The sequence below is a fragment of the Trachypithecus francoisi genome, unplaced genomic scaffold (genome assembly GCF_009764315.1).
Source record: "Trachypithecus francoisi isolate TF-2019V2 unplaced genomic scaffold, Tfra_2.0 Lachesis_group16, whole genome shotgun sequence".
Classification (NCBI taxonomy): domain Eukaryota; kingdom Metazoa; phylum Chordata; class Mammalia; order Primates; family Cercopithecidae; genus Trachypithecus; species Trachypithecus francoisi.
Genome location: NW_022681461.1, coordinates 57,270,883 through 57,298,450, shown reverse-complemented (window position 1 = coordinate 57,298,450; position 27,568 = coordinate 57,270,883). Strand labels below are relative to the sequence as shown.

At 40.6% G+C, this 27,568-nt stretch overlaps 1 protein-coding gene across 4 annotated transcripts in view; it reads right to left on the bottom strand.

Annotated features, from left to right (window-relative positions):
* TEK (TEK receptor tyrosine kinase) overlaps positions 1–27,568 on the bottom strand; it is a 124,302-nt gene that overhangs the window by 22,818 nt on the left and 73,916 nt on the right. The window contains exons 7-14 of one of the 4 annotated variants that reach the window (XM_033237518.1): positions 26,334–26,462; positions 23,105–23,256; positions 21,061–21,205; positions 15,005–15,166; positions 12,584–12,718; positions 7,887–8,171; positions 2,056–2,355; positions 97–251 (exon numbers count right to left, since the gene is read on the bottom strand). In XM_033237518.1, the coding sequence (XP_033093409.1) occupies positions 97–251; positions 2,056–2,355; positions 7,887–8,171; positions 12,584–12,718; positions 15,005–15,166; positions 21,061–21,205; positions 23,105–23,256; positions 26,334–26,462 (1,463 nt within the window). The remainder of the gene's footprint in view (positions 1–96; positions 252–2,055; positions 2,356–7,886; positions 8,172–12,583; positions 12,719–15,004; positions 15,167–21,060; positions 21,206–23,104; positions 23,257–26,333; positions 26,463–27,568) is intronic. The other 3 variants (XM_033237519.1, XM_033237520.1, XM_033237521.1) reach the window with 3 other exon arrangements.

Sequence of the window (27,568 nt, the reverse complement as noted above, 5' to 3'; positions counted from 1 at the left end):
CTTTATAAGTAAATTTCCTGGTCCATATCTTTAAAATGAAGGTGCTGCCTGTACTTGGACTTGCCCTTATTAGGTAGTAGGAAGATGAGACACTACCACGTTTTGGAAGGCTTGGGCCATTCTCCTTTGTACATTTGCCCTCTTCAATTGCAATATGATCAGAAAGGCCAACAGCACAGTCAGGCAGGTCATTCCAGCAGAGCCAAGAATGGCTATAAGCAGCATCTTCCCCCCTCCGAGGTCCGCTGGTGCTGTGCAGGAAGACAGAGGTGAAGCAGGTAGTTTAGTTTACATAGAGAAACAGACCCACACCGTAGGTGGGAGAAGACACAGTGTAATGGGAACTTAATAGCAGCCCTCACTCTGCCACCTAATCACTACATGACCTTGGGCTACTCATTTACATTCCAAAACTCAGTGGAGATGAGTCTGACTCACAGGGTTGTTACAAGATGAAAAGAAAAAATGTGCAAAAGTGCTGTTACAATTAGCAATATGCTAATCATTAGTTGTCATTTGTTCAACTTTTATTTCCAAGTAGAATCCCAAAGAGATGAACAGTGTTGAATAATAGGGGAAATTACTAGAGGTATAACTTTGAGAGAGTGACTAAGCCTGCCTGAACCTCAATTTCCCCACCTAGAAATGCTTTAAAGTTCAATGATGCTAAGAGCTTAGAGTCTATCAGATATTTTGTTTTGTGTTTCTTGTTTTAAAGAGTTAATGAAGAAAACCTAATGATACCCAATAGAAGAAGAGAGGGAGGGAGGGAGGAAGACAGGAAAAGACAGAGGAAAAAACATGAAATTTAGGGCTCAGGCCAAAATAAACTATTAAAGACTACGGTCTAATCTCTCTACTTCTTTCCCTTATTTAAATTTAAATAAAATTAAACTCAATACATTTTTATTAGTAATAGCACATAGAACATGTTCCCATCTTCTTAAAAGTATCCCTCTCTTCTCATTTATGTTTTCTTCTATCTCTATGTATGTATAGATACAGAGGTGTCTAGAATGGTGAGAAACTTTTAGTTTTGTCTCGTTTTAAAATTTTTCTCTTGGTATTTTACGGATAGCTTGAATTTAGGAAGTTACATTTCGCCAAAACACAGGTAATTACAAAAATGGGGCATTCACTAAAAGTGTGACCTGAAAACCATGATTTTCTCTATTTGGCAGACTCTTCATTCCTTGAACATTTCAAAAATGTTCCAAAGAATCAGCACTGTTAAAGTGACTTGTTTGATTTTGTTTCTTAAGGTCTAGGTAATCCTCCAAGAGAACCGAGAAGTTTTCAGATTTAGTTACAGTATTTTCTGTAAAAATAGACTCTAATCCAAATCATAAATTTTCAAAATTTGCCTCTAAAGTGCCTCCATCCACATTCTCTGGCACACATTGTACACAACACAGACAGCCAGGAGGTGCCTCTGCACAGACTTGAAGTCAATCCTCCTGTTGCAGCTCCACCCACATGGGGCCCTTGTTCACTTAATTACACTCAACAAACTTTATCAGTCACAAACCATGGGCACAGTATGGCATCCTGAGAGGATCTCTATCTAGTTCAAAGCACATTCTCTTTCTGGGGTTGGGCTTAGTGGTGGACATGGAGACCTAATAACCTGCATCAGTAAAGTAGAAGAAGACTCAGAATTGCACAGTGTCATCCAAGCTAAAAGAGGAGTGTTTGAGGAAGAATGAAACATGGTTCTTGGAGCCTCCTACTGGAGCTCTTGCACAGCCTGCCTTCTATAAGCAGTTCCCACATTCTTTCTCCTCGGAATTAAAATTCATATTCCTTAGAGCTTTCTTCTTAGATTGCTGGATGGGGTATGCTGATAGACTGATCTATTCTAAGGTTTAACAATAGAAAATGGACCAACAGGGATCCTTCTCAGAGGCATTTTGATATTAAGGACCTCTCTGTAAATGCCTGTCCATTCAACCACCAACCTTTCATAGGCTTTCATCTCACAGGCCTCTCCTGATAAACCAGCTGCCTACAGGGCTGCACAGTAATCCTATGTAAATACCTGTCCATTCAACCAACCTTGAGATTCTGGGAGGGTCACCAGTTCATGAGAAAAGGCTGGGTTGCTTGACCCTATGTTGTTCTCTGCAAAAATGTCCACCTGGTAAGCTGTTTCAGGTTCTAGGCCCTTGAGCTGATACTGAGTGATGGTGGCATTCTTTATCTTCACATCAATGTGCTGGTCTTCATTCTTGCCTTGAACCTTGTAACGGATAGTAATAGAAGAAATAGAATAGCCATCCAATATTGTCCAAGAAATCACAGCCGAGGAGTGTGTGATGTTGGAAATCTTGATGTTTTCTGGTTGAGGAGGAAGAACTAGAAATTAAAAGGAAAAAGATTCAGTTAAGATATACTACCATGTCTTAGATCATTATGCTTTTGAGATAGGGTTCACGTCCCCTCATAAACCATAAAAGGCAAACAGATGTTTTCTCAGATCATATCCCAATCAATTGGTAGTGGCTACTGGACTCCATGCAGACTTGAAAGGGTGGCACCGACAGGGAAATGGCAACACACATATCATCTATTTGTCATCTTGACACTAAATGAAGGCCTTAGAAATTGTTATTCCACAAACCTGTACTTACTATTCTTGATGCTGGGAAGAATGGAAAGCTTATGAGGGCTGGCATTTACATAGTGCTTACAATATGGCAGGCACTGATCTAGGCTCTTGTATATATTAACTCACTTCCTCTTCATAGCAGTCTTTCTGTAAGTGCTGAGGTCTGGAGAGATTAAGTGACTTAGCCATGGTGACACTACTGTTAAGTAGAAGAAACAAGATTCAACTCCTGGCAGTCTGGCTCTGTAGTCCATAGTCTTAGTGTCATGTGGTCTGTCCTTGCCCTAAATTTAGGGAGCAGCCGGCAGGTCAGTGTATACATGAGAAAATGTGCTAATAACTTTTAGTAGACAAAGTAGTATAGGGATTTGAGGAAAAGTAGAATCACATTCCATTCAGGGACATAGGCAGGATGAGAAAGAGATGCCTTGAGGTTTTCCACATGTGAAGATGACAGGCACCGCATCATCACTACATTCTCACTCAAACTCTAAAGGGCACAGGCTAGAAGGGAAGTTCATGACCCGATAAAGGCTAAGCCTATTTGATCCAGGAAAAGAATAGATTTGAGCTCTTGTCCTTAATAGTAACTGAACTTACATTTATGAGGCTATTTACAATGTGCTTCCATATGCACTCTCTTGACTTGTATAACTACACAGTACTGAGATTTTTATGATCCACATTTTAGAGATGAGAAAACTGAGACTTCAAAAATTTAAGGGTTTTGTACTCATCCCAAAAGGTGAATAGTAGACGTAGGCTATTTCATTCAATACACCATTGTTTTTCCACATGAAAGTTACTGCTTATAAACAAATTAGAACCTTTGAAAAGTATCTCAAGGTACATCCTTTCTATTTTAAATTTCTTCTTTTCAGTATGTTGACTCCCCCTTGTTACTCTTTAGGGGACTGTGGCAATTTATGAGAATTAGGTATTGGATTTAGAACCTTCCAAATCTAATTGTTATGTTCTATGTCTAGCAGGTGGTACAGTATCCAAAAATCACAATTAATCATCAGTATGTCTTCACTTTCTTTACATCCAGTACCAAGTATTTTGTATAGTTTTATAAAAATGTACATAGTCGGCCGGGCACGGTGGCTCAAGCCTGTAATCCCAGCACTTTGGGAGGCCGAGACGGGCGGATCACGAGGTCAGGAGATCGAGACCATCCTGGCTAACACGGTGAAACCCCGTCTCTACTAAAATATACAAAAAATTAGCCGGGCGAGATGGCGGGCGCCTGTAGTCCCAGCTACTCGGGAGGCTGAGGCGAGAGAATGGCGTAAACCCGGGAGGCGGAGCTTGCAGTGAGCTGAGATCCGGCCACTGCACTCCAGCCTGGGCGACAGAGCGAGACTCCGTCTCAAAAAAAAAAAAAAAAATGTACATAGTCTTTCTTCCCACAGGAGATTGAAGGGGTGATAGAAATACCAACATTGTCAGATTACTATCATCACATATTATATTTGTATAGTTGTGGCTCACAAAAATTTAACTTCATAAACCAGTGGTCTTCTAAGCCTATCACAAAAAGCAGTGTCTTTTAGATAATTGTTAGAAAAATAATGAATATAATTTTTGTGCCAACTAAAAATCATAAATTGGCATCTACCAACTTATCCATTTTATGCTTGAAAGGAATCACTCTTAGGGATAGCTCAATAAACCTTTGATTTAAATTCAGTGGGTCTGGACCCAGCAATCTACATTTTAGCAGGTTCTCTGGGTGACTCTAAAATAGCTTCTAAAATGCTTTAGGAAACACTCATCAGACCTTAAACAATTTAGAAATGGGATATCACTACTAAAGAATCTCTAGAACCATAGTTGCTTTGAAGCAGTGGGTTGCCCATCCAAAGAGACAAGTGGAAGACATTTGTAGCGTGGTTGGAGAAAAAACAAAAAAAATAGAAATAAAATGTGGATTAGAATCCTAATCCATCCCCATGCCGTACTAGTTCCATAACTTTGGGCAAGTCACTTACCCTCCTCTGTGCCTCAGGTTCCTCATCTGTTAAATGTGATAATCATTCTTACTCTACCTTCCTCAAAAAGTCATTGTAAGGGTCAAATACTCCCCATGTAAATGTTTTCCAACAGGAAAACATAACACACATATATTATTTTTAACATATAATTGGGGTGATATGCCAAATCTAATTCACTCCACTTCTTACCCCTGGACAAGATGGAATTGCTAGGCTGGAAACCAACACAAACTTTGTAACTGGAAGTATTAATTTTACTTGTGAATATACATGATCAGCCAATGACAACACAGCATATTAACAAATATTTTCAGGTAAAAATGAGATGTTCTCATTCACATCCTCCTTCCTCAGATTTCCTGACCCCACAGGGATCAAATCCTACCCTGCCAATCTCACATCCCTACTACCACCACCAGCATTGACCCTCCATCAAACTTCATACAACCATCCAAGGCAAGTTGACTCCCAGTAACTATTCACTAGTTTTTGTTTAATCCTATAAATATGATACTGGTAGTGTGATTTTGAGAGTGTATCATCCTAATGAGGATGAAACTTACATAGAATAGTGAGTGAGCACCTAAGACAATTTTGAAATAGGAAACAGTGATTCGTCCCACAGTTACTGACATTTCACAAGTCTCTAGTTAATGTAAATATGCTAGAAATTGTACCGGAACAAGCAGATCAATGGAAGAGAACAGAACACCCAGAAATAGATGCAAAATGAATATGAGAACCTGGCATATGATACAGAAAGCATCACAATTCACCATGGGGACTACTCAATATATGGCATTGGGACTACTGACATGTCATATGTGAATAAATAAGGTTAAAATAAAAGTATTAAAATATACTGTACCCCAAAATAACATTCCTATATCTTAAAAACCTAAATACACAAAACAACACTAGAACTACTAGGAAAAACACACAGAATATGTTTATGACCTTGGGATAGGGAATAATTCCAAAATGCAAAAAGTATAAATCATACAGGCAAATACTGACAGGTCCAGTTGCATCAAAATGTCAAGTGTCTGCGGGTTAAAAGCCACCACAAACAAGGTTACAATAAAGGGAGTAGGAGATTATATTTGCAATACACATAACAAAGTATTTAGATTACACAAATAATTTTTACTAATCAGTAAGACGACCTATTCCAAATGAGCTAAGGATATCAATAAGTATATCAAAAAAGAGGACATCCAGATGAGCAATTAACATAAAAAGATGCTCACCTTTGCTAGCTATCAAGGAAATCAAAATTGAAATTAACAATGAGGTACCATATTTTGCTTTTGAGATATGTGAAAATAAAAAGGTGAGACACTATCGAGTGATGGAGGGAAAGGATATAGACACAGAGATGGGTATAAGGAAAACGGCACTGCCATACGCTCCTGAACATAGTACACACTGACTAACCACTTGAGAGGGAAATAGCCCATGAGTTCCACCACTGGACCTGTTCCCTAGAAAAACTCTCACACCTGTCTATGCGCATGGAGACATGCATAAGAATGGGCATTGCATTTTGTTCATGATAGTAAAAAATGAAAAAACCTACATCTCCATCTGAAAGGGAGTGGATGAATGACAAGATACATTCATAAGATAGATTAGTATACAGAAGTTAAAATGGCATGCATCAAAGCTAAATAAATTAACATGGATAGATAAAATTCATAATGTTCATTCAAAAAATGAAGAATGATATGTATGCATGTGTATACTTTCAGAGGTATTAAAATTATAGAACACTGCACTTGGCACAGTGGCTCATGTCTGTAATTCCAGCACTTTGGGAGGCGAAGGCGGGAGGATTGCTTGAGCCCAGGAGTTCCAGACCAGCCTAAGCAACATAGGGAGATCCCATCTCTCCAAAAAAATTTTTGAAAATGAGTCAGGTATGGTGGCGTGTGTCTGTGGTCCCAGCTACTCAGGAGGCTGAGGTGGGAGGATTGCTTGGGCCCAGGAAGCCAGGCTGCAGAAGCCATAATGGCACCACTGCTCACCAGCCTGGGCAACAGAGCAAAAACCTTGTCTCAAAATATATATATACACAACATTAAATGGAAATATACTTAACAAACCCATAATTTTAGTTGTCTCTTGGGAGAGGGGACTAGAAATGGAATAGGGGTAACAGTTGCAGGAGATATTGATACACCTGCAGTGGGTTATTACCCCTGTTAAGTTAACAACAAAATGCTGAAAGCAAATATGACAAAATGTTAACAGTTGTTAATTCTGGATGGTAGGAATGTGATTGTTTGTTGTGTTACTGTTAGCATGATTCTGCACCTTGGAAATTTCACAGAATTAAAAAATACATATGAAGAATCCCTAAACACTGACAAAACAATTCAGACTTTCATATGTCACTGATGCAATAAAAGAGTGGCTGCAGAAACACTGAGCCAGCTTCCACACCTGTTCCTGAGGAAGTGGAGAACCAGCTGCAAAGAGAGCCTCAGACTCTGGGAGCTGGCAAGGGACCACATAATCTCCCATCCAGGCCTGACCCTGCTTACCTTCCAGGATCAACGAGATTCAGTGTGTTCAGGGTGGTAAGGCCATAGACCACATGATCCTGACTTAAGTGGTAGTTGTGTGTGGCCAAGAAATAGTTTATCTTTCCAAGGGTTCCAAATGCACACAGTCCTAATTTCAGTGAATCAAAATGAAACTCTCTGCTTAGTGATGAATAGACTTTCAAATACTACAAAGAAACCCAAGGAATTCCCATTAATTTTAAATGACCAATCTGAAATAGAGAAAAGCCTGAAATGCAAAATACTTTGAAAAAAAGTCATTTTATTACTCTTAGATAAATCTTTTAGCTTTTAAAATTACCTGTTTTCAAGGGGTTTCAAGCAAAGTTATTTGGTTTTTAAGATTAGGAAAGACCCATCTGGAATTAACTGACATCTGTGTACATGTAGATACATGATAATTCTTCAAAACTACTCCATAAATGGTTCAACAAGCCCTAGAAAACCTTCTTCTTGTTACTAATTTACTAAATAAACAACTACACACCAAGGGAAGGTAAATTTTAGCACAGCCCTGCCTGAATTATTGCAAATCCAAATATATGTTATATATCGCAAGTTATTAAAATGATTAGGTGGGGGGCGCTAATTAGCCTTCTCTCACAACCAACTTTCTTTCACAATTTCCAATAGACTTGAAGTGATGTTAGCTAAGTCTGAATGGCGGTAGCCGCTTATTGCTCAGATGAGGCTGGAGCAGCATGAATTACTTACTGTCACTAAGGGTCCAAGCAGTGAGATCTTCACTCCATTCCCCCTGGGCCTTGGTGTTAACTCTAGCTCGGACCACGTACTGCTCCCTGGGATGTAAGTTGTTAAGTAGCACCGAAGTCAAGTTGCCTGGAACTTTAATATTCTGCTGATCGCTTTTTTGCACAGACCTTCTCTCCACTTCAACATAAAAGTCATCTTCCGAGCTTGGAAATATTGGTTGCCAGGTCAAATTTAGAGTGGTCTGACTTTTAGGCAGGAGATTTAGACCTTTTGGAGGAGGGAGTCCTAGGAGAATCCAGAAATATCATTATTTTTATAATACGGTTGATATAGTTTGGATGAATGTCCCCACCCAAATCTCATGTTGAAATGTAATCCCCAATGTTGGAGGTGGGGCCTGGTGGGAGGTGATTGGTTGATGAGGGTGACTTCCCATGAATGATTTAGCACCATCCCCCCATGAATGGTTTAGCACCATCCCCCTTGGTGCTGTCCTCCTGATACCGAGTGAGTTCTGATGAAATCTGGTCATTTAAAAGTGTATAGCATGGCCCCCCTCACTCTTTTGCTCCTGCTTTCACCATGCAAAGTGCCTGTTCCCACCTTGCCTTCTGCCACAAGTAAAGGCTCCCTCAGGCCTCCCCAAAAGCAGATGCTTCCTATATAGCACGCAGAACCATGAGCCATTACTGTTTTTACTGTTTGGTTTGGTAAAAAGTCAAACCTCTTTTCTTCTAAATTACCCAGTCTCAGGTATTTCTTGGTAGCAATGCAAGTACAGACTAATACAAGGGTGGAGGCAATGATAGTGCTAAAGGGCACCTTTTAAGAGTAACCTTGGCTTCTAGAATAATATACAACTTCATAAGCTATCAAAGAAACACAAGCAAGTGGCCATAGGATACTTTTTTTCCTACCAAAATGATTCATTACATTATTTATAATAGCAAACAATGGGAAGAAACCTAAACACTCAAAATAGGAAACTGCTTTAATAAATTATGATATAGCCATCCAGTGGAAAAATAGATAATTAGGAAAAGTATGAAAGCCCAATAAAAAAACTTCAAGTACATGTAGACATGGTAAAAGTTATGTCTACAATGGTGAAGGATAGGAAGGAAACTGATAAAAATCAAAACAGTAGATTTGCCAAGGTTATGGGATTATGGGCAGGTATTTACCATTTCTGTTACCATTTTGAGCAATACATTGTAAAGCAATTTGGGGGTTCCTTCCCCTTAGCAAGAATTTCAGAAATCGTAAAGCTGTGGTGGCAGGGCCAGGCCTATTCCTGCTCTGATCAGATCAACGTATCCACCATGACTACGTGATGCCTGGCCATAATCACCCACGGGAGCTTGGGCTACCAACACGTCACTGAATAGAAATACTATGGGTTTCAAAATCAGAGAGACAGGAACACGCCACTTTACTTTTGCAACCTTGGACAAATTCATAATCTCTCCAAGTTCACCTGTAAAATAAAATTAAAATATCCATCTTCCAGACTCAGGAGTAGTAAGTGAAACAATGGATGTGAAAATGCTTGGAAGGTGTTAGAGGCTCTATTAACATTGGTTTCCTCCCTCCCTTCCTTCTTTCAAGATGTCCTACGTCACTGGACAAAGGAGGAAATCGTGTGTTTTCAGTTAATAATAGTAAATTGATTTTTAAATTCCAGATATAAAGTCCTTCCAAAATGTAGGATAGAGATCCTCTAATTCATGCATTCTCAGTAGGGGCACAATCACCCCGATGGGGCAAAAAAGTCATTCTTGGTGTATGAGAAAATTTCAGATTACTACAATTGTTTACAAAGGACCATAATACAGAAACAGAAACAGAGCATATCTGTGGTATTAAAATTTCATGGGAGGCAGGATCTTCTCGGATAAACGTATGTGAAACAGCTCACTGGGGATGAACAATACTTTTTTTTTTTTAAAGGTTGAGAAACACGGCTCTTACTCTTGGTTGGAGGTGAGAGGAAGGGTCTGTCTCCATCTACTGGGAATTAAGTCCCACCAGCCCTGTTCTGACTACCCTCAGACTAGTGAGAACCAGCAGCCAGGCATGCATTTGCTTGGCATTATGCAAAAGGTCTGATGGCCCTTTCTCTGTAACCTTTGCAAATGGAGAGAGGTGGTGTCATCTCCTCTTGTTAACCTCTGAAGTTTAACCTCCAACATAGCCACCCAGAGTGGTTTAGGCAGGTTTGCAATGACAAAGGAGAATGGGGAGTTGACATTTTGGAGAATACACGTATACCTCCTAATCCTGTGCCTGGTACAGAAGAGTAACTCAATGAATAGTCATTTCCCCTTTTCCTTCCCTTTGGGAACATGATTACCCCATACCCCTCCCTGTCTGCCCCTTTCTGCAGTATGTTCAGAAAGTGTTCTCTTCCTTCCCCTCCCAGACTCCCTGGCCTTCACCAGCTCAATCGACACACATCAACAGTGCAACTGCCAGATGAAATGAAAAGCAAACATCAGCAAAATTCAAATGATGGGAAAAGAAGAACCTTCAATAATTCCCTTCCCGCCTATCCCTGAGAACTACTTTGAAATATTCTGAGAGACCTCCTGGCTGGAACATACTCTAAGGGCAGAAGACAGTACAGTGTGGGGCTGTGTTTTATGTTCTGTTCCATAAATACTTTCCATCTGAGTCAGTCTATGACCTTCCCCTTTTGACTCACCAACAGTGACTTGAGAGAGAATTAACTACCATTTGCCTTGTAGCGGTAACATGATGACGTGTCAGGGATCCTTTGGGTCATGGTTGTAGAGGTCCCTTTTTCCTCTCTATGTAGTTTCTGGGTTTATTTTCTATATTCACAATCTGGTGGGCCCCCAAAAAGCCATTTCTTACTTGTGTGTAATGCTTCTATAAGCCTCAGAGTAGCTTTTGAGTCTCATTACATTCTTTAAGGATGCTGCTAGTAAAATAAAAACTAGGTGGGTGGTGTGAAGAAAAGATGTTTCTGTTAAGGGTGCACACACAATCTCTGCAGAAGAAAAGTGGATGTTCTTCCTAGTTTTTTCACTCGATCATAACATATCCTTCTACCTTTAGTAAATGGAGTAAAACACAGGCAAATTTGTGAACTGGGATAAGAAGCTGGTGCCTTTGGGATTCTAGGTAGAAATAATAACTGGAGAAACAAAAGGATTTGGAGCCTGGACTGGGAGTGGTGACTCATGCCTGTAATCCTAACACATTGAGAGGCCGAGGCTGGGGGACTGCTTGAGGCAGGAGTTTAAGACCAGCCTGGGCAACATAGCAAGACCCCGTCTCCACAAAAAAATTTTTAAAGTAGCCAGATGTGGTGGTGTGCCTGTAGTTCCAGCTACTTAGGAGGCTGATGTGGGAGGATGACTTGAGCCCAGAAGATAAAGACTGTAATGAGTGATGATCAAACCACTGTACTCCAGCCTGAGTGACAGAGCAAGATCCTGGCTCTAAAACACAAAGATATGAAGCCTGAAGACTTAGTATGGTGATGCATCTTACTGTTATTAAGTACTCTGAGTCGCTACTTTTCAATCTATAAAATAGGGAAGATGATAATTCTTACTTTCCTAGGTGATATAAATTAAATATATATGAAGTTGAAAGTATAAAGCACTGACCAAGAGATAGTAACAGAATGGTTATTCACAGTGAACAATTCAAAGAACCAGAATGGAACCTTACAAAAGATCACTCCAGTATTTCAATGGAGGGTACCTGGGTAACAGAAAGCTGGAGGCCACGTTAGCATCAAGGAGGCTTCACAAAGTTAACGCAATAGAAGGCCAATCAATACAAAACACCACTGATAAATCAAGAAATGATTTTACACATGTTATCTAGAACATGTGGACCCAGGACCAGCAGCATCAAGCATCACTTGGGAACCTACTAGAAATGCAAAATTATTGAACCTACTACAAATGCAAAATTATTGAGGCCGGGGTTCATCCTCACCTCGAAACCATTGAATCAGAAACTCTGGGGATGAGGCCCAGAAATATCTTTTAACAAACTCTCTGAATGATTCATGATGGCCACTTATGTTTGAGAACCACTGATTTAGAAAAGGGAGGTAAATATGATAAGAAACAGCTTAAGGAGATGAAAGTGGCTACCTATAGGAAGCAGGACTGGGAGGTGGAGGGTGGAGCAGGGGAATGTTCTTCAGATAAAAGCTTCTTCTTCTATTTGATGTCGTGACTCTGCACATGAATTACTTTGAAAAATTAGAAATTATTTTTGAAAATAAATAAACTGGGACTTCTGAAATATGCCTGTGGCAGGAGCCTGGCCTGGGCCCTTAAAATGGAAACAGGAAGCCAGTGATAAAATGCAGGAGCTGAAGCTCAGCACAGTTGCTGCTGTGTAAATCCCAACTCCTAGGGGAGGCCCCGCCTTCCTGAAGGCTCATCTGCTTCCTTCTCTGTCCCTACAGAGTGCGGCAGACCTCCTCCCCCAGGGAGACAGACCAGGAGTCCAACCCAAATAAAGGAACAGTTTGGCTTGACGTTGCTAGCCTTCCTGTCACTTTCCCACCCATTCAAAAGCAAACTCCTGCCACCTCCATCCCCACCCACCCACTCACCCACCACCACCCTTCCTGGTCTTCCTTCCTCTTTCCCCTTCCTCTCCCTCCCACCCAGCTCATGAATAAATGCGTGCTGGCTTCCACTGACCGATAGAAGCTGTTGTGAAGCGTCTCACAGGTCCAGGATGCCCTTCCCCACCCTCTCCACGACGGACCAGTTGCACGCAGAGTTCATATTCTGTTCGAGGTTCCAAATAGTTGAGTGTAACAATCTCATTTGTCACTGAGAAGAGAAAAAGTCCAGTAAACTTAAGTTGGCATTCGTTTACCTTCCTTAAGCCAGGGTTGTTGGTATTGTGATGTGAGCTAATTTTAGGTTTTCAAAACTATGTCTTAGTGAAGCAGAGAGGCGATTCCATCTTCAAGGCCTCATCCTTCCTCATATGAGGAAGATTAGGCTTTTGAAATGTTTGCAGGTTACAATGTGCACCTTCAAGGCGGATTTCTGTGCCGCTCACACATTTCTGCCCTGGTGGTTTTCTCTTTTCATCTGTAGAATCAAACCTCACAGATCTTCTGCTACATGGAATACCAGATTCGGGGGATCCTCAATGAGAACAAAAGAATGGAATTGCTACTGTTTTCAAGTATGTTCACGGATTGCTATCAAGCTATCAAGAGAAAAAGATGCTTAGGAGGTTTGCTCAAAATGACCAGACAACTGATTTATAATGGTCATACTCTCACAATGAAGCATTCTGTAGTCCTTGACGATAGCACCCATAAACAAATGACATCTGCCTCTTTTCTCCTTACCTATTTGCTTTAGTCAGCCTCTGTTTCTCAATGGATATTGCAACGATACATTTCTGCCTTACCATATGATAAATTCCTACTTGGTAAGAAAAAAACTGGGATGTGTTTAACAGTTCTTAGAGGACCACTTTGTCCATGTCCACTTGTAGAAAAAGGTGATGCATTATTACCACCATATGACAGCAAAAGAACTAGCCACTGATGTTGGAAACAATTCAGCAAATCAGCCTGACATCCCTGGAATTCTGAATTTTGATAGACTCTATAATAGTACATGAAGGACTCAGTAATAATCCCATTTTATCCGGTCTACCCGGGTCAGCTCGTGTTATTCAGCCCCAAACCCTCCTCCTCTTCTCTTTTTTTTCTGGAGTTTCCTTAATTATCTCCATATAGTGAATAGAGGGTCATTTTAAGGAAATCATAGGCATAGTAAGACAAAGGTATGGGTGGAGGAGGACACGCTGTCTGTGAGGACAGCATGATAGTGGAGGAGGACAAGCAGGATAGTGGAGGAGGACAGCAGGATAGTGGAGGAGGACAGCATGATAGTAGTGGAGGAGGACAAGCATGATAGTGGAGGAGGACAAGCACGATAGTGGAGGAGGACAGCATGATAGTGGAGGAGGACAAGCATGATAGTGGAGGAGGACAGCAGGATAGTGGAGGAGGACAGCATGATAGTGGAGGAGGACAAGCATGATAGTGGAGGAGGACAGCATGATAGTGGAGGAGGACAAGCATGATAGTGGAGGAGGACAGCATGATAGTGGAGGAGGACAAGCATGATAGTGGAGGAGGACAGCATGATAGTGGAGGAGGACAAGCAGGATAGTGGAGGAGGACAGCATGATAGTGGAGGAGGACAGCATGATAGTGGAGGAGAACAGCATGATAGTGGAGGAGGACAAGCAGGATAGTGGAGGAGGACAAGCAGGATAGTGGAGGAGGACAAGCATGACAGTGGCAGGTCTTTTTACAGGATGGTCCAATTGAAGCAGCATGGTCACTGATAAAACGCTGTCTTTGCTTTTTAAAATTGTGATTTTACATGATCATGCAACAAATATAATTGTAATTTGTGTTTCAAAATAAATTCAACTGTTTTCATGAACTTTTGGCATTTTGTCACATTTTGTTCAATTATTTTTTTCTTTCAGGAAGTTAGGGGAGGGCCCTGTAGCTCTCTTTGCCTGTCCTTGTCCTCCCCCCAGCCCATTCCAGTCTGCCACAGCCCAAACTTTGCAGGTTCAAATTCCTTTTAAAATGTCTCTGTGTTAAGAGTCTGCAGGACAGGGCAAGACATGGAATGAGAAAAGGAATAAACAACTCAATATAGCAGCAACAATCACCCCCAGGATTTAGGCAGATTAAGCCTCTCTGCCCTTCTAGCAGGCTCTGGACTTTCCTGCTACCATATTCATGGTGTAAACAGGTGTCTTTCACCATGATCAGGCAAGACAGAATAACTAAAAACAGGACTGGAGATCCAGAAAGAAATACTGATATAGATATAACTCATGGTGTGAGCTGGTTCTGTGTTCCAGGGCACACAGAGACTTCCAGAAAGTTAGCCCCAGAGCTCAGAGGCCCCCTGCACTCTCTCTTGAATACTCTGAAATGGAATCCTCTACAACAGCCACCACCTTGGGGTAGAGGATTGAGGCAGGGAGAAGGGAATTTCTAGACTTGGAGAAAAATATTTCTCCTGGTGCCACATCCCCAGCTGGCATCTATCCTGTCCAAAGCTTACCTTGAATATGTCGCCAAGCCTCATAGTGATTAACTGGTTTGTATAGAAGCTTCTTGGATTTGATTGGTCCATCCCCAAAGTAAGGCTCAGAGCTGATGTTGATGACAGCAAAGTTATGTCCAGTGTCAATCACGTTTGGGGCATTCAGGGGCTTTGGAAGAACTAAATACAATTTCAGAAGACAGATTAGTCCTTCGGCTTTGAGGTTTGATTGTTCGTAGGTGGAGGTAAAAGATGTGTTTTACGTATCCAACAAAGTCCTCTTAAAGTTTTCTGCCCAGACTCAGTGAGATCACCTGCTCTCTGCTTTGCTTTTGCTTCCCCAACCCATTATCCTCAAAGTGCTTCCTTAAAATAAATGTGCCCCTTTACTCAAGACCCTTCAGTGGAGTCTCATCACATGTAGGATGAAACCAAAAATTCATACCATGACCAGCCAGGCCTTGAGCGATTGCGCCCCTGCCCACTCTCCAGCCTCCTCTTCCCCTCACCTAGTAACCTCCAATCCCACTGACCTTTCCCTTCATCCAACTAACAAAGCACGAACCTCCTTTCCTTAGATTCTTTGTGGATGTCACTCTCCTGCAAGGAATGCTTCACCTCCCATTATTCTCCCAGTTAATTCTTAGCTCTGATGTGCATATTTCACAGGCGACTATCATAGAACCTGAATTAAGGTATTGTATGCTTTCACAGAACCTCCACTTTTCCTTCATGGTGATTTTTAGAGTTTATTACTCTTTGTAGTATGATTTTTTTTTTTTTTTTTTTTTGAGATGGAGTCTTGCTCTGTCGCCCAGGCTGGAGTGCAGTGGCGCGATCTTGGCTCACTGCAAGCTCCGCCTCCCGGGTTCACGCCATTCTCCTGCCTCAGCCTCCCGAGTAGCTGGGACTACAGGTGCCCGCCACCACACCCGGCTAATTTTTTGTATTTTTAGTAGAGACAGGGTTTCACTGTGTTAGCCAAGATGGTCTCGATCTCCTGACCTCATGATCCGCCCACCTTGGCCTCCCAAAGTGCTGGGATTACAGGCGTGAGCCACCGTGCCCAGCCTTGTAGTATGATTATTTGATATTGGTCTTCTAGATAATAATTCTCTCTCTCTCTCTCTCTCTCTCTCTCTCTCTCTCTCTCTCTCTCTCTCTATATATATATATATATATATATCTTTCAGCCAAACAACACAAATTTATTATAGTTCTAGAAGTCAGAAGTCAGACATGGGTCTCGCTGTGCTAAAATTAAGGCATTAGCAAGGTTGTGTTCCTTTCTGGAGGCTTAGGTGATAATCTGGTTCCTTGTTCTTTCTAGCTTCTAGAGACTGACTGCATTCCTTGGCTCAAGGCTCCTTCCTACGCCTTCAAAGTCAACAACATCAGGCCTCTCTGATCCTTCTTTGACCACCACATCTCTGACTATTGTCAGGAAAGTTTCTCTACTTTTAATGACTCAAGGGATTGGAGTGGATCCACTCAGATAATCTAAAACAATCTCCTCATCTCAAAGACCACATATTCTCAATGGGGATGACAGCACCCACAAAACAATGAAAATTGGTCCTTGGAGGATGCAAAAATTTTAGATATTACGATGGGTTGAAGCCTGCCAAAGAGCCATACATAGTACATAAAGAGATATAAAGTACATATGTGATAATAAAATTTTATGGTGATGAGGAAGAGTTCTGGAATAAAATTTCTAAAAGAACTCCTTAGTGGGATGATAATAAAAGTGTTGTGAAATATCACACTACACTCTAAATTCCATTAGGGCAAAGACCATGTAGTTTGTTCACCAGCACCGACTAGGTGCTGAATTATTGTTTGTCAACTGAATTTCCAATGAGCTCTGTAGTTCCTTTGGCCCAGCCTTCTTAGAAATGCATAACTGGTTTTGTTTTGCCTCCCCAAGAGTGTGATTATACAATGCAGAACCCTTCAGATTTCAGAGTACATTACAATGTTCAGTAATTTTTCTTTTTCTTTCTGTCTCAATGCTTTGGCTCACCTTCCTTAGAAATGATCTTCAAGTCTTTGCTCAAATATCTTCTGAGGAAGCCTTGACTACCCTATTTAAAATTACAGTCACCACTCCAGCCCTGCCCCAGCATTCTCTACCCCCATTTCTGCTTTGTCTCCAAGACACTCCGCATTTTTTTTTTTTTTTTTTTTTTTTTTTTGAGACGGAGTCTCGCTCTGCCGCCCAGGCTGGAGTGCAGTGGCCGGATCTCAGCTCACTGCAAGATCCGCCTCCCGGGTTGACGCCATTCTCCTGCCTCAGCCTCCCGAGTAGCTGGGACTACAGGCGCCCGCCACCTCGCCCGGCTAGTTTTTTTTTTTTGTATTTTTTAGTAGAGACAGGGTTTCACCGTGTTAGCCAGGATGGTCTCGATCTCCTGACCTCGTGATCCGCCCGTCTCGGCCTCCCAAAGTGCTGGGATTACAGGCTTGAGCCACCGCGCCCGGCCAAACACTCCGCATTTTAGTGAACTATACATTTTACTTATTTATTTGCTCACTGTTTATCTCCTTGTGGGAATGTAAGCTCCATGATGAGTTTTTTTTTCCCCCTATATTATTCACTGCTCTGTTCCCAGTGCCTAGAACAGGGGCTGAAACATAATAGGCCTAAAGTAAATTCTGTTGACTAAGTGACGACTTAGGAAGTTGTCCAAGGTCAGGATAATAAAGCCAGTAAGAAGCAGTATCCCCTAACTGGAGGCAGAACGTGCCAGCATTAAGTTAGATAAGTCTGAGTACGCATTTCACTTAGGCTAGAAAGGAGGGCAGTGCTGTGAGTACATTGGTTCAAGTAATGCTTTCCTTATATAACATAAGGCCACCCCTTTCTTTAAACCAGCAGATGCACATTTTATTACAGCCATTAATGCCAGTCTGTGATACTTTTACAAGGGCTTAAAAATTGCTACAAAGGCTTCCTCTTAGTAATATATCATTTTATTTTTTTGCCTTTTAATCATTTTTACTGAGATGGAACATACATATTGTAAAGTGCAAATATCTTAAGTGTATTTATCTCAAGGGACTTTACCCATGTGTACACCCATGTAACCACCACTCAGATTAAGATAGAGAATATTCCCAGCCCTCCAGAAGGCACCTGTGTGCCCTTTTCCAGTCAATATCCTCTACCCAGAGGTAGCTACTATTCTGACTTCTGTGACTGAAGATTAGTATTACCTGTTCTTTAGTTTTATATAAATGGAATCACAAAGCATGTACTTTCTTTCACTGGTTATCAGGTTTGAAAGATTCATCCATACGGTTGCAGAAATTCTTTTTTATTACTGTTTAATATTCCTCTGCATGATTTTATGGGCTAAATTGTATTCCCCCCAAATCACACGTTAATGTCTTAGCCCCTGGTACCTCAGGATGTAACCCTATCTGGAGATAGGCCTCTAAAGAAGTCATTAGTTGAGAATAAGTTTATTAGGGTGTGCCATAATCCAATATGACTGGTGTCCTTATAAGAAGATTAAATTAGGACACAGGTAGAAAGGGAAGACCCTGTCCCTGTGTCCTAATTTAATCTCCCTGTGAAGATACAGGGACACGATGGCCATCTACAAGCCAAGAAGAGAAGCCACAGAAGAAATAAACTCTGCTGTTGCCTTGATCTTGGACTTGTAGCCTCCAGAATTATGAGAAAATAAATTCCTGTTGCTTAAGCCACCCAGCCTGTAGTACTTCGTTACGGCAGCCCTAGCAAACTAATCCATATGAATATACTACAATCTGTGATTTGTGTATCCTTTCTAATGTTGATGGACCTTTGAGTTAATTTCAGTTTGGGACTACTATGAATACAACTGCTCTGAACATTCTCGAAGATGTCTTTTTTGAACATAATACAGCCATTCTTTTGAGCATATACCTAGGAGTAGAATTGCTGGGTTCATAGGGTAAGTAAATGTTTAGGTTTAGTACCTGTTGCCAGTTTTCCAAAGTGATTGTACCAATCTGTACACTGGTGTTAAAGCCTAGTATCTGTTTTTTTTTTTAACACTATAATAAAAGATGCTGATTAAATTGATTACATTCCCTAATGGCTATTTACATTTTATGGCTGCCAGTCAATGTGACAGCAAAGAGACAGCAGTGACTTAGGACTGGAGATGCTTCTACACATTGATGTTGTGTGCTGTGTCTTTCACTACAAACTAAAAACTAGACCCAGTGACTCTTCTGTGTATTCACCACATGGATTGTTTTGGATGTATGTCCATGGATAGCAAACATTCCCAGAAGTTTAAAAGTAGGGTAATTTTTCTTGTCTGCATATCATTTCCTTTCTTCCAAGAACATGCAAGATGCAAGACATTATTTTGATCATGTGAATGTTCTACCAAATAAAACAGATTTGGGCTTTTTCCTATAACCAAAAGTACTAATAAGAAGGATTCTGAGGTGGTTCATATGGATTCTCAGGGCACAGAATCCAAATCTATGGGGGTTGCATTTATGCTACTGTTGTTACTGGCCTTTAAAAAATAGATTATGTTCTGAGTATTTACAGCATTTCATTTATAGAAGTTACCTCTGGGATCTCCCAAGAGATTACTAATGAAGTAATGAAAGGGGGCCAAATACAAATCAACTTTGGTCACCTCACAGTCTCCCCCTCTGTTACACAAGAGACTCAGAAAGCAAAATGGGCCAGAAGAGACAGTGCTTGGTTTGGAGTCAGGAGACCCAGGTTTAATACTAAGATTTGTGCTTACAATCTCTGCTATTGTATAAATTGACCCTTTGTATCTGTGGGTTCACATCTGTGGATCAGCCAACCATGGATCAAAAATATTCAGAAAGGCCGGGCGCGGTGGCTCAAGCCTGTAATCCCAGCACTTTGGGAGGCCGAGACGGGTGGATCGCGAGGTCAGGAGATCGAGACCATCCTGGCTAACACGGCGAAACCCCGTCTCTACTAAAAAATAGAAAAAACTAGCCGGGCGAGTTGGCGGGCGCCTGTAGTCCCAGCTACTCGGGAGGCTGAGGCAGGAGAATGGCGTAAACCCGGGAGGCGGAGCTTGCAGTGAGCTGAGATCCGGCCACTGCACTCCAGCCTGGGCGACTGCGAGACTCCGTCTCAAAAAAAAAAAAAAAAAAAAAAAAAAAATATATTCAGAAAAAAAATTGTGTCTGAACATGTACAGACTTTTTTTTCTTGTCATTATTCTCTAAACAATACAGGATAGCAACTATTTACGGAGCATTTACAATGTATCAGAAATTACAAGTAATCTTAGCCTAGTGCCTTTCCTAGAATATATGCCAGAGAGCTGTTAGGTATTCTTGTCTAAACAGGTGCATAAGTAACTTGCGGATTCAAAATTCCTTGCTGTAGCTATGTACACCAGCCAAGTTAAGGTGGACTTACCTCCATTTTAGTTCTTCCACTCAAGCCACCAATCTACACACAAACACTCAGATTAATTTGAATTTTGAAATACTAATTTATAGCAGGAAAAAATGCTCACAGCTCTGAATGTGAAAAGATATTCATGTTAATTATATAGTATAGGCTGGGCTTCTTATTAAGTGAGTAATCCTCAAAATAGGGATTCTCCAAATAATTCTCTACAGTAATGAAAAGGAAGTCACAATAACAATGCTAACGTTCTTGTGAAATATAATCACTACCAGATAATGTTGTGCTAGACACAATTCCAAGTATTTTATGTGTTTCACAAGGCTTCACAATAACCCTAAGAGGTACCTAAATTATGCTTCATTTACAAATAGAGAGAGACTCAAAAAGATACATTTATTTGGCCAAGGCCACCCACAAGATTATGAGCTGTTAGGGACAACATCAAACCCGGGGCTGTGTGACTCCACAGTGCATACTCTTAATCTCTTCACTCTGGTTTCATGCATATATAATGTTTTCAAGGCTTCGTATCCGGAAATTACCTCCAAGGTATTTTAGTGGTCGCATACATTTCCGTCTAGAAGAAGCAGCATCTTTCCCCAGCAATACAAAAACATAGTGCCTCAAGGATACAATCCCTTTTTCTGGACAATGAACTTACCTTTAACAGAAATGTTGAAGGGCTTTTCCACCATCCCAGCCACTGTGTTCGCACTGCAGACCCAAACTCCTGAGTCAGGGGGGAGGATCCGGTGGATGGTGAATATGGCTACTGAGAAATGATCCGTATGGTTAAAGTCTTTTGGCTGGAAAGGTCAAATACAAAAAAATAAAAACTTCTAGGGAGGCATAAACACAAAGGTCCATAACACTGACCCCATCTCATTGTTTAATAAGAAGTTTCCTAGGAGAGATCAAGAAGCTAAAGGTAATGCTAATATAATCATTGGCTTATTTCCAAAGCTATTGTAGTAGCCCTGAAAGTTTATTTTGGATTGATGCCCTGTCAGATCCTGCTGTTGTATTTGTGTGTTTGGGAGTGTGGGGTAAACACTTACAAGCAAGACGCCTGAAGCATGATTTCTTTTAAAGTACTCCTTGTAAGATTTGTTCCTTTCCTATCTAATACAGAGATGGTTGTGTGGGAGGACAAAGTGACTTCCTAAGTGTTTGAGAGGCTATTAAGTGTGGAGTACTGGAAAAATCCAGGGTTCTGAAGACAGATGGACCTCTGCCATTTTTTTTTTTTTTAAGAGATAACACAGTCTTGTTCTGTGGCTCAGGCTGGAGTGCAGTTGAGTGATCATAGCTCACTGCAGCCTCAAACTCCTGGTCTTAAGTGATCCCCCCACCTCACCCAAGTAGCTGGGACTATAGGTAGATGCCATGTCCAGCTAATTTTTTTATTTTTTATTTTTTAAGAGATGGGGTCTTGCTATGTCACCCAGGCTGGTCTCTAATTCCTGGCCTAAAGTGCTCCTCCCACCTCAGGCTCCCAAAACACTGGGATTACAGGCATGAGTCACCATATCTGGCTTCTTTGCCATTTTTGACCAATTCCTTAGTGACTTAACTTCACCCAGCCAGTTCCTACTTCTGAGGGGGAAAAAAAAAAAGAGAGACTAGACAATGTTAAGTAAGAAGTTACATATAGTTATGGTCAACCTTACTACATAGCAGCCATGACTTTCATTAACTCATGAAAAAGCCAACAAGATTTTGGAAGCCATCAATTGGCTTCTTCTACCTGATGGGTTGTCTGAGTGGAATCAGGGACATGTGAAACGTGGACCCCGGTAATGATACATTCTACATATTCTTCCCTCAGAAGGTCACTCATACCTGCCTCTGGTCAAGCTGATTTGGGTCATCTTTGATAGAAAAATAGGATAATAAGTATTTCTAAATTTTTAAATAAAAAAAATACATCAATATCCTAAGGATCACTTTCAACATAAGAGAAATTTGGTGGGGGCTCCTGTCTCTGCTGCATTTGGTATAGTTGGGAGAGAGGCGGAAAGCATGTTCGAAAAGTAACTTGATCCTTTTAAACAAAAAAGAACTGCTGTGATATTACCTAACCATTGGTGAGCATCAGCAATGAGGGTAAAGGGAAGAGGTAGGGAGAAACCCAAGGAATGCATTCAGACCTAAGGGATCCTGTGGATTGTAGTTTCAGAACTGGGGAACTCTCCTCTTCTATGCTCCCCTAATCGCTGCTCCAAAGAGCATAATAGGAGTACATCGGTCATTAACACTCCATGTCCTGGTTGCACCTAGTAGCAAGTAAATCTGCTGATTCATGGGCTGCAGCACCACCTTACTCTTCCTGATATGAGTAGTTAGAGATATGGGGACACTGTGAGAGCAAAGCTTTGCACAGACTGACACATACTTCTCCCCATACCAGCTGGACAATTCTGCAGAATGTGTACCATCCTTGGCACTCAGCTCTGTCAGTTCCATGGGGGGCATATTCCCAAACTTGCACTGCAGTACTGGCCAACAGAGGAAATCAGTGAGGCTGCAGATGAGGCTGCAATGAGTCAGTTCTGCCTCTCCAGGAATAGGGCATTTTATCAAAGCCAACAACATACTAGCCTAGGAGGATAAAAGCACTGAATGGTATCTATCGTTTAGCGGGGTGATTACTACACTGAAAGCATCTCATGGTTTAAGGAGGGCAGATTAAGAATGGCTCTTACATGGAGCACTGTCCCATCCGGCTTCACCAGGGTCATTTCTTCATTAGTAGGTAGCGGCCAGCCAGAAGCTTTGCAAATGGGATTAAATTTACCACTGTTTACTTCTATGTGATCTGGCAAATCCACTATCTTTGGGGTCATCCTTGGTATGCCTGAAGGAAGAAAACAGCACTGTGAAATCTAATATTTAACAGAGCCAGCAGCAGCAGTAATAATAAAAATAGCTACTTTAGTAAGTCATGCACTGGGCAAGAATTTTGCAAATATTTTATTGTTTTATCATCACATAAGACACCTGAGATGTGGATGCTATTGTGATCTCCCATTTTATGGATGAGGAGACAGAGGCTCACAGCCCAGATTCAGACTCCCTTTATAAATCCAGAGTCCACACTCTTCACCACAAGGCTATGCTCCTTTCATGAACCAGGGAGGAACAGTCTCAATATTAAAATGATTATCATGGCCATATCTCCCCTAGACTTTGCTGTTCAGTCCCCCTCTTTCTTTTTACTGAATGATTACAAAAATACAACAAAAAAACCAGTTCTTCTTCCACTCATCAAATAACCCCATGGTATTGCTGATCAACAGCATTGTCCTCAGTTTAGGTATGTGAGAGATGTCTCCTTCATTGGGAAGTCTGCAAATAGCAGATAAATAAGAGGAAAAGGTAAATAAAGTTGCTCACCAAAGAAGTACATCAAAGAAGTGGAATCTAACTTCCCCAAATCAGTATCTCCTCAACAGCCAAATCGAAAATGTTGCTGCCAATATTGAAAGAAGGAAAAATGTCTGTGGTGTCAATAAAGGTAATGGCGTCAGGATTTCTTGCCTAATATCTACATAGTAAAGAATGAATAACCCGGAAATATACCAATTTGATTCTGAACCATAGGGTCTTAGGGAACTGTGGACTATTTGTAATTGAATGTGAGACATGTTTGAAAATTGTCCAACACTCAGTAAGCAATGTAGGCGATAGAGGTGCCCTCAGAGCAGCAGTAACTACAGACTGTTCCTTATCGGTGGTGGGAAGAGGTAGGGTAAACAATGATATTTTATACTGATATCCTGCTTCTCAGGCCTGGAATGAAATGGGTAAAGGTGTGGAGGAGAAGGGAAAGAGGTCTAATACTTACAATGTTATTCCTTGATATATCTGTAAACTTGGAAAGATTATGGAAAATGTGCCAAATTTTTCAGCCTAAGTAGCTATTTGAATAGGAATTGAAAAACATGTTTTGACACTTTTAAAGCATTTCTTTCCTTCATCGTCCCCTTGTATTTTCCGAAGCTGGGTGGAGGTGAAGGTGGATGTGCTGGGCTAACGTGGAACCTGGGAAGGGAGCTACTCTCTGAAAGCCCTAGTGACACCCTGGTTAACTTGTCCTAGATTCTCCCATCAGAATGCACTCCTTTTGCAGCAGCAGCAGAAGGGAACAGACAGGAAGGAACAAAGTACAACATTCAAATCCTTAAACTTGTTAGTTGCCCACGTTCAGTACAATCCCCTAGTAGCCCCATGGCATTTCCTTCCCTTTCTAACCACTCCCTGATTCCTGCCCTGTAGTAAAGTCCAGGCTTGGCAAAAGAAGAAAAAATATAAAGTTTAAGGATTTTGAGAAAACACTTGCTGGCATCCCACCCCTACTCCCAATAGTTGTTCTGATTTCCAAAAGTAACAGAAAAAAAGACCATATAGCTGTATTATTACAAGTGTAGATTTCACTGGATATATGTTTATTTCAAAAGCATTTATATTTATATAATTGAAAAAGCAATATATATTTATTATTTAAGTTTGAAGATACACATGTCTGCTTCTTTTAATTTTAAAAAGTATATTCTAGGGCAGTGGATAGCAAACATTTTCTGTAAAGAGAGCAAATACAATCAGCTTTGCAAGCCATGTTTTCTGCCCTTGTAGTACAAAAGCAGCCACAGACAACATACTGTAAATGAAAAGATGTGGCTGTGATCCACAATTCTTTTCTTTATAGTAACAGATGGTGAGAAATAAAAAGGAATGAAGTACTGATATATGCTACAACATAGATAAACCTCAAAAAAGGTGTGGCAAATGAAGCTAGTCACAAATGATGACATATTATACCATCTTGTCTATAGCATATAAAATATCAAGAACAGGCCATCTACAGAGATAGAAGATACAGCTGACCCTTGAATAATACAGGCTTGAACTGCACGGATCCACTGACATATGGATTTTTTTCAATAAATATATTGGAAAATTGTTTGGAGATTTAGGATAATTTGAAAAAACTCACAAATTATGTAGCCTAGAAATATCAAAAAATTAAGAAAAAGGTATGTCATAAAGGCATAAAAAATATATAGATACTAGTCTATGTGCTTATTGACTATGTTATCGGTAAGGCTCCTCGTCAACAGTAGGCTATTAGTAGTTAAGTCTTTGGGAGTCAAAAGTTCTATGTAGATTTTCTACTGTGAGGAGGGTCAGTACCCCTAGCCCCCATGTTATTTAAGGTCAACTGCAAATTAACGGTTGTCAGAAACTAGGAGGATTGGAGAATGGAAGTTTCTGCTAATGGGTACAAAGTTTCTTTTGGTATGATGAATGTGTTGTAAAATTAGATTATTGCAATGATTGCACAGCTCTGTAAATATGCTAAAAACCATTGAATTGTACATTTTTAAAACGTGAGTATTATAATATAAATATTGTATCTCTATAAAGCTGTTTAAAAAAAGACAGTGGGCTGGATTTAGTCTGTGGGTTACAGTTTGCTGACTCCTGCTGGAGAGTAATTTCCGAACTAGAATTACATAAAATTTCATTTTGAGCATAATCTTTTCTATTTGTTTTATTCTTTCTATTGCTTTAAAAAAATCCCCTGTCTAAATCCATCCCAAATTGCTCTTTCTTTGTTACACATGTCCAGGGAAAAGGCTGGTCCTAAAGGGAGCAGAAGAGGTAGAGCTCTCAGCTGGCCAGTCATCACTTAAGCTGCTACAAAGAGCACATGGTTTATGCCTAGTGCAAAGAGAAATAAAGCCTACTATTAGGGTCAGTAGAGAAGAATTAAAATGCTGTGCTTTAGAATTTAGGATAAATTATTTCCAACTTCTGGATGCAAACAAAAGAGGCTTGAGGATCTTAGGGTGCCGGCATAAGAATTTTACCAGCAAAGCCCAGTTCAGACATGCTGAACATGGCCCTGACTACAGTGTTACCTTGCTTTACCTTCTCTCTCACACTGGAGTCCCTGCCGTCCTGGAGAGCAGAGACATCCTTGGAAGCGATCACACATCTCCCCATTGCTGCAGCTGCACCTAAGCTTACAATCTGGCCCATAAAAACCATGGTGGCATGCTGTAAACAAAGACATCAAAAAACCAGTATTAATCCAGGGGAAGAGAGGAAACTAAGGCTGGAGGTGCTCAATTTTACTTTTCTAAGTCATCAACTTTGTTGATTTGTGTAAGGTAGGGTATAATTTATCTGAATTACCAGGAACTTAAAAAGCTGGGGAGTTCTGCCTCCAAAAAAGTTGAATGAGCTCCTATCAGGCCAACTGTCCTGTAGATACAACTACATTTAGAAAATAACTTCCTGAAAGCACTTAAGAGTGGGATAGGAAGAAAAAAGACCTAGAAGATTCTGGAGGGGAATTGAAATTTGGAAGATGGGAATGATGTGTTTCCCAATTTTTAGCTTTTAGCCTAATTGTTAGGTACAGTTGACACCACGTATGGAAGCTAAAATTCCAAAGAAAACCTGCAGTCTACTGGTCTGATGAATCAGAGGACAGAGTCAGGAAAACCACACACACTGGAAAGAGAGGGAAAACCCAGAAAGAGAGTCAGAGAAAAGTCCCAGATCTTTGGCTGATCCTTGATCCATGCATGCTCAATACAGACTCAAAGCAGCCCAGCTAAAGATAAAAGAACTAAACTGAGTTTGACCTGATTCCTAACAGTGAGAGTTTGAGGTTTGAATCCTACCAAGTTAATTGCTTGCTAAAACAAAACAAAATCAACATTCCTGAAAGGAATATATCATATTCCAGAGTCTCCACAATGTGACATTTTCAGTGTTCAAGATACAATCCCAAGAAGAAATGGAGAATTAAGGCCCATTTTTTAAGGGAAAAGAAAATCAACCGAGACCAACTGTGATGACTCAGATGTTGGAACAGACAAGAATTTTAAAATAATTATAATAACTATGCTCAGTGAGGTAAAAGAAGATATGTTCATAACAAATGAAGCAATGAGAAACTTCAGCAGGGAAAAAAAGCAAAAAGAATTTTCTTTTCTTTTAAAAAAAAGCAAAAAGAATTTTAAAACTGAAAAACACAATATTTGAAATCAAATAATCACTGTATGGACTTAGCAACAGAATGGAGATGACAAAAGAAAGAGTCAATAAACTTGAAGCAATATCAATAGACAGCCAATCTGAAGAAGAAAAGTAGG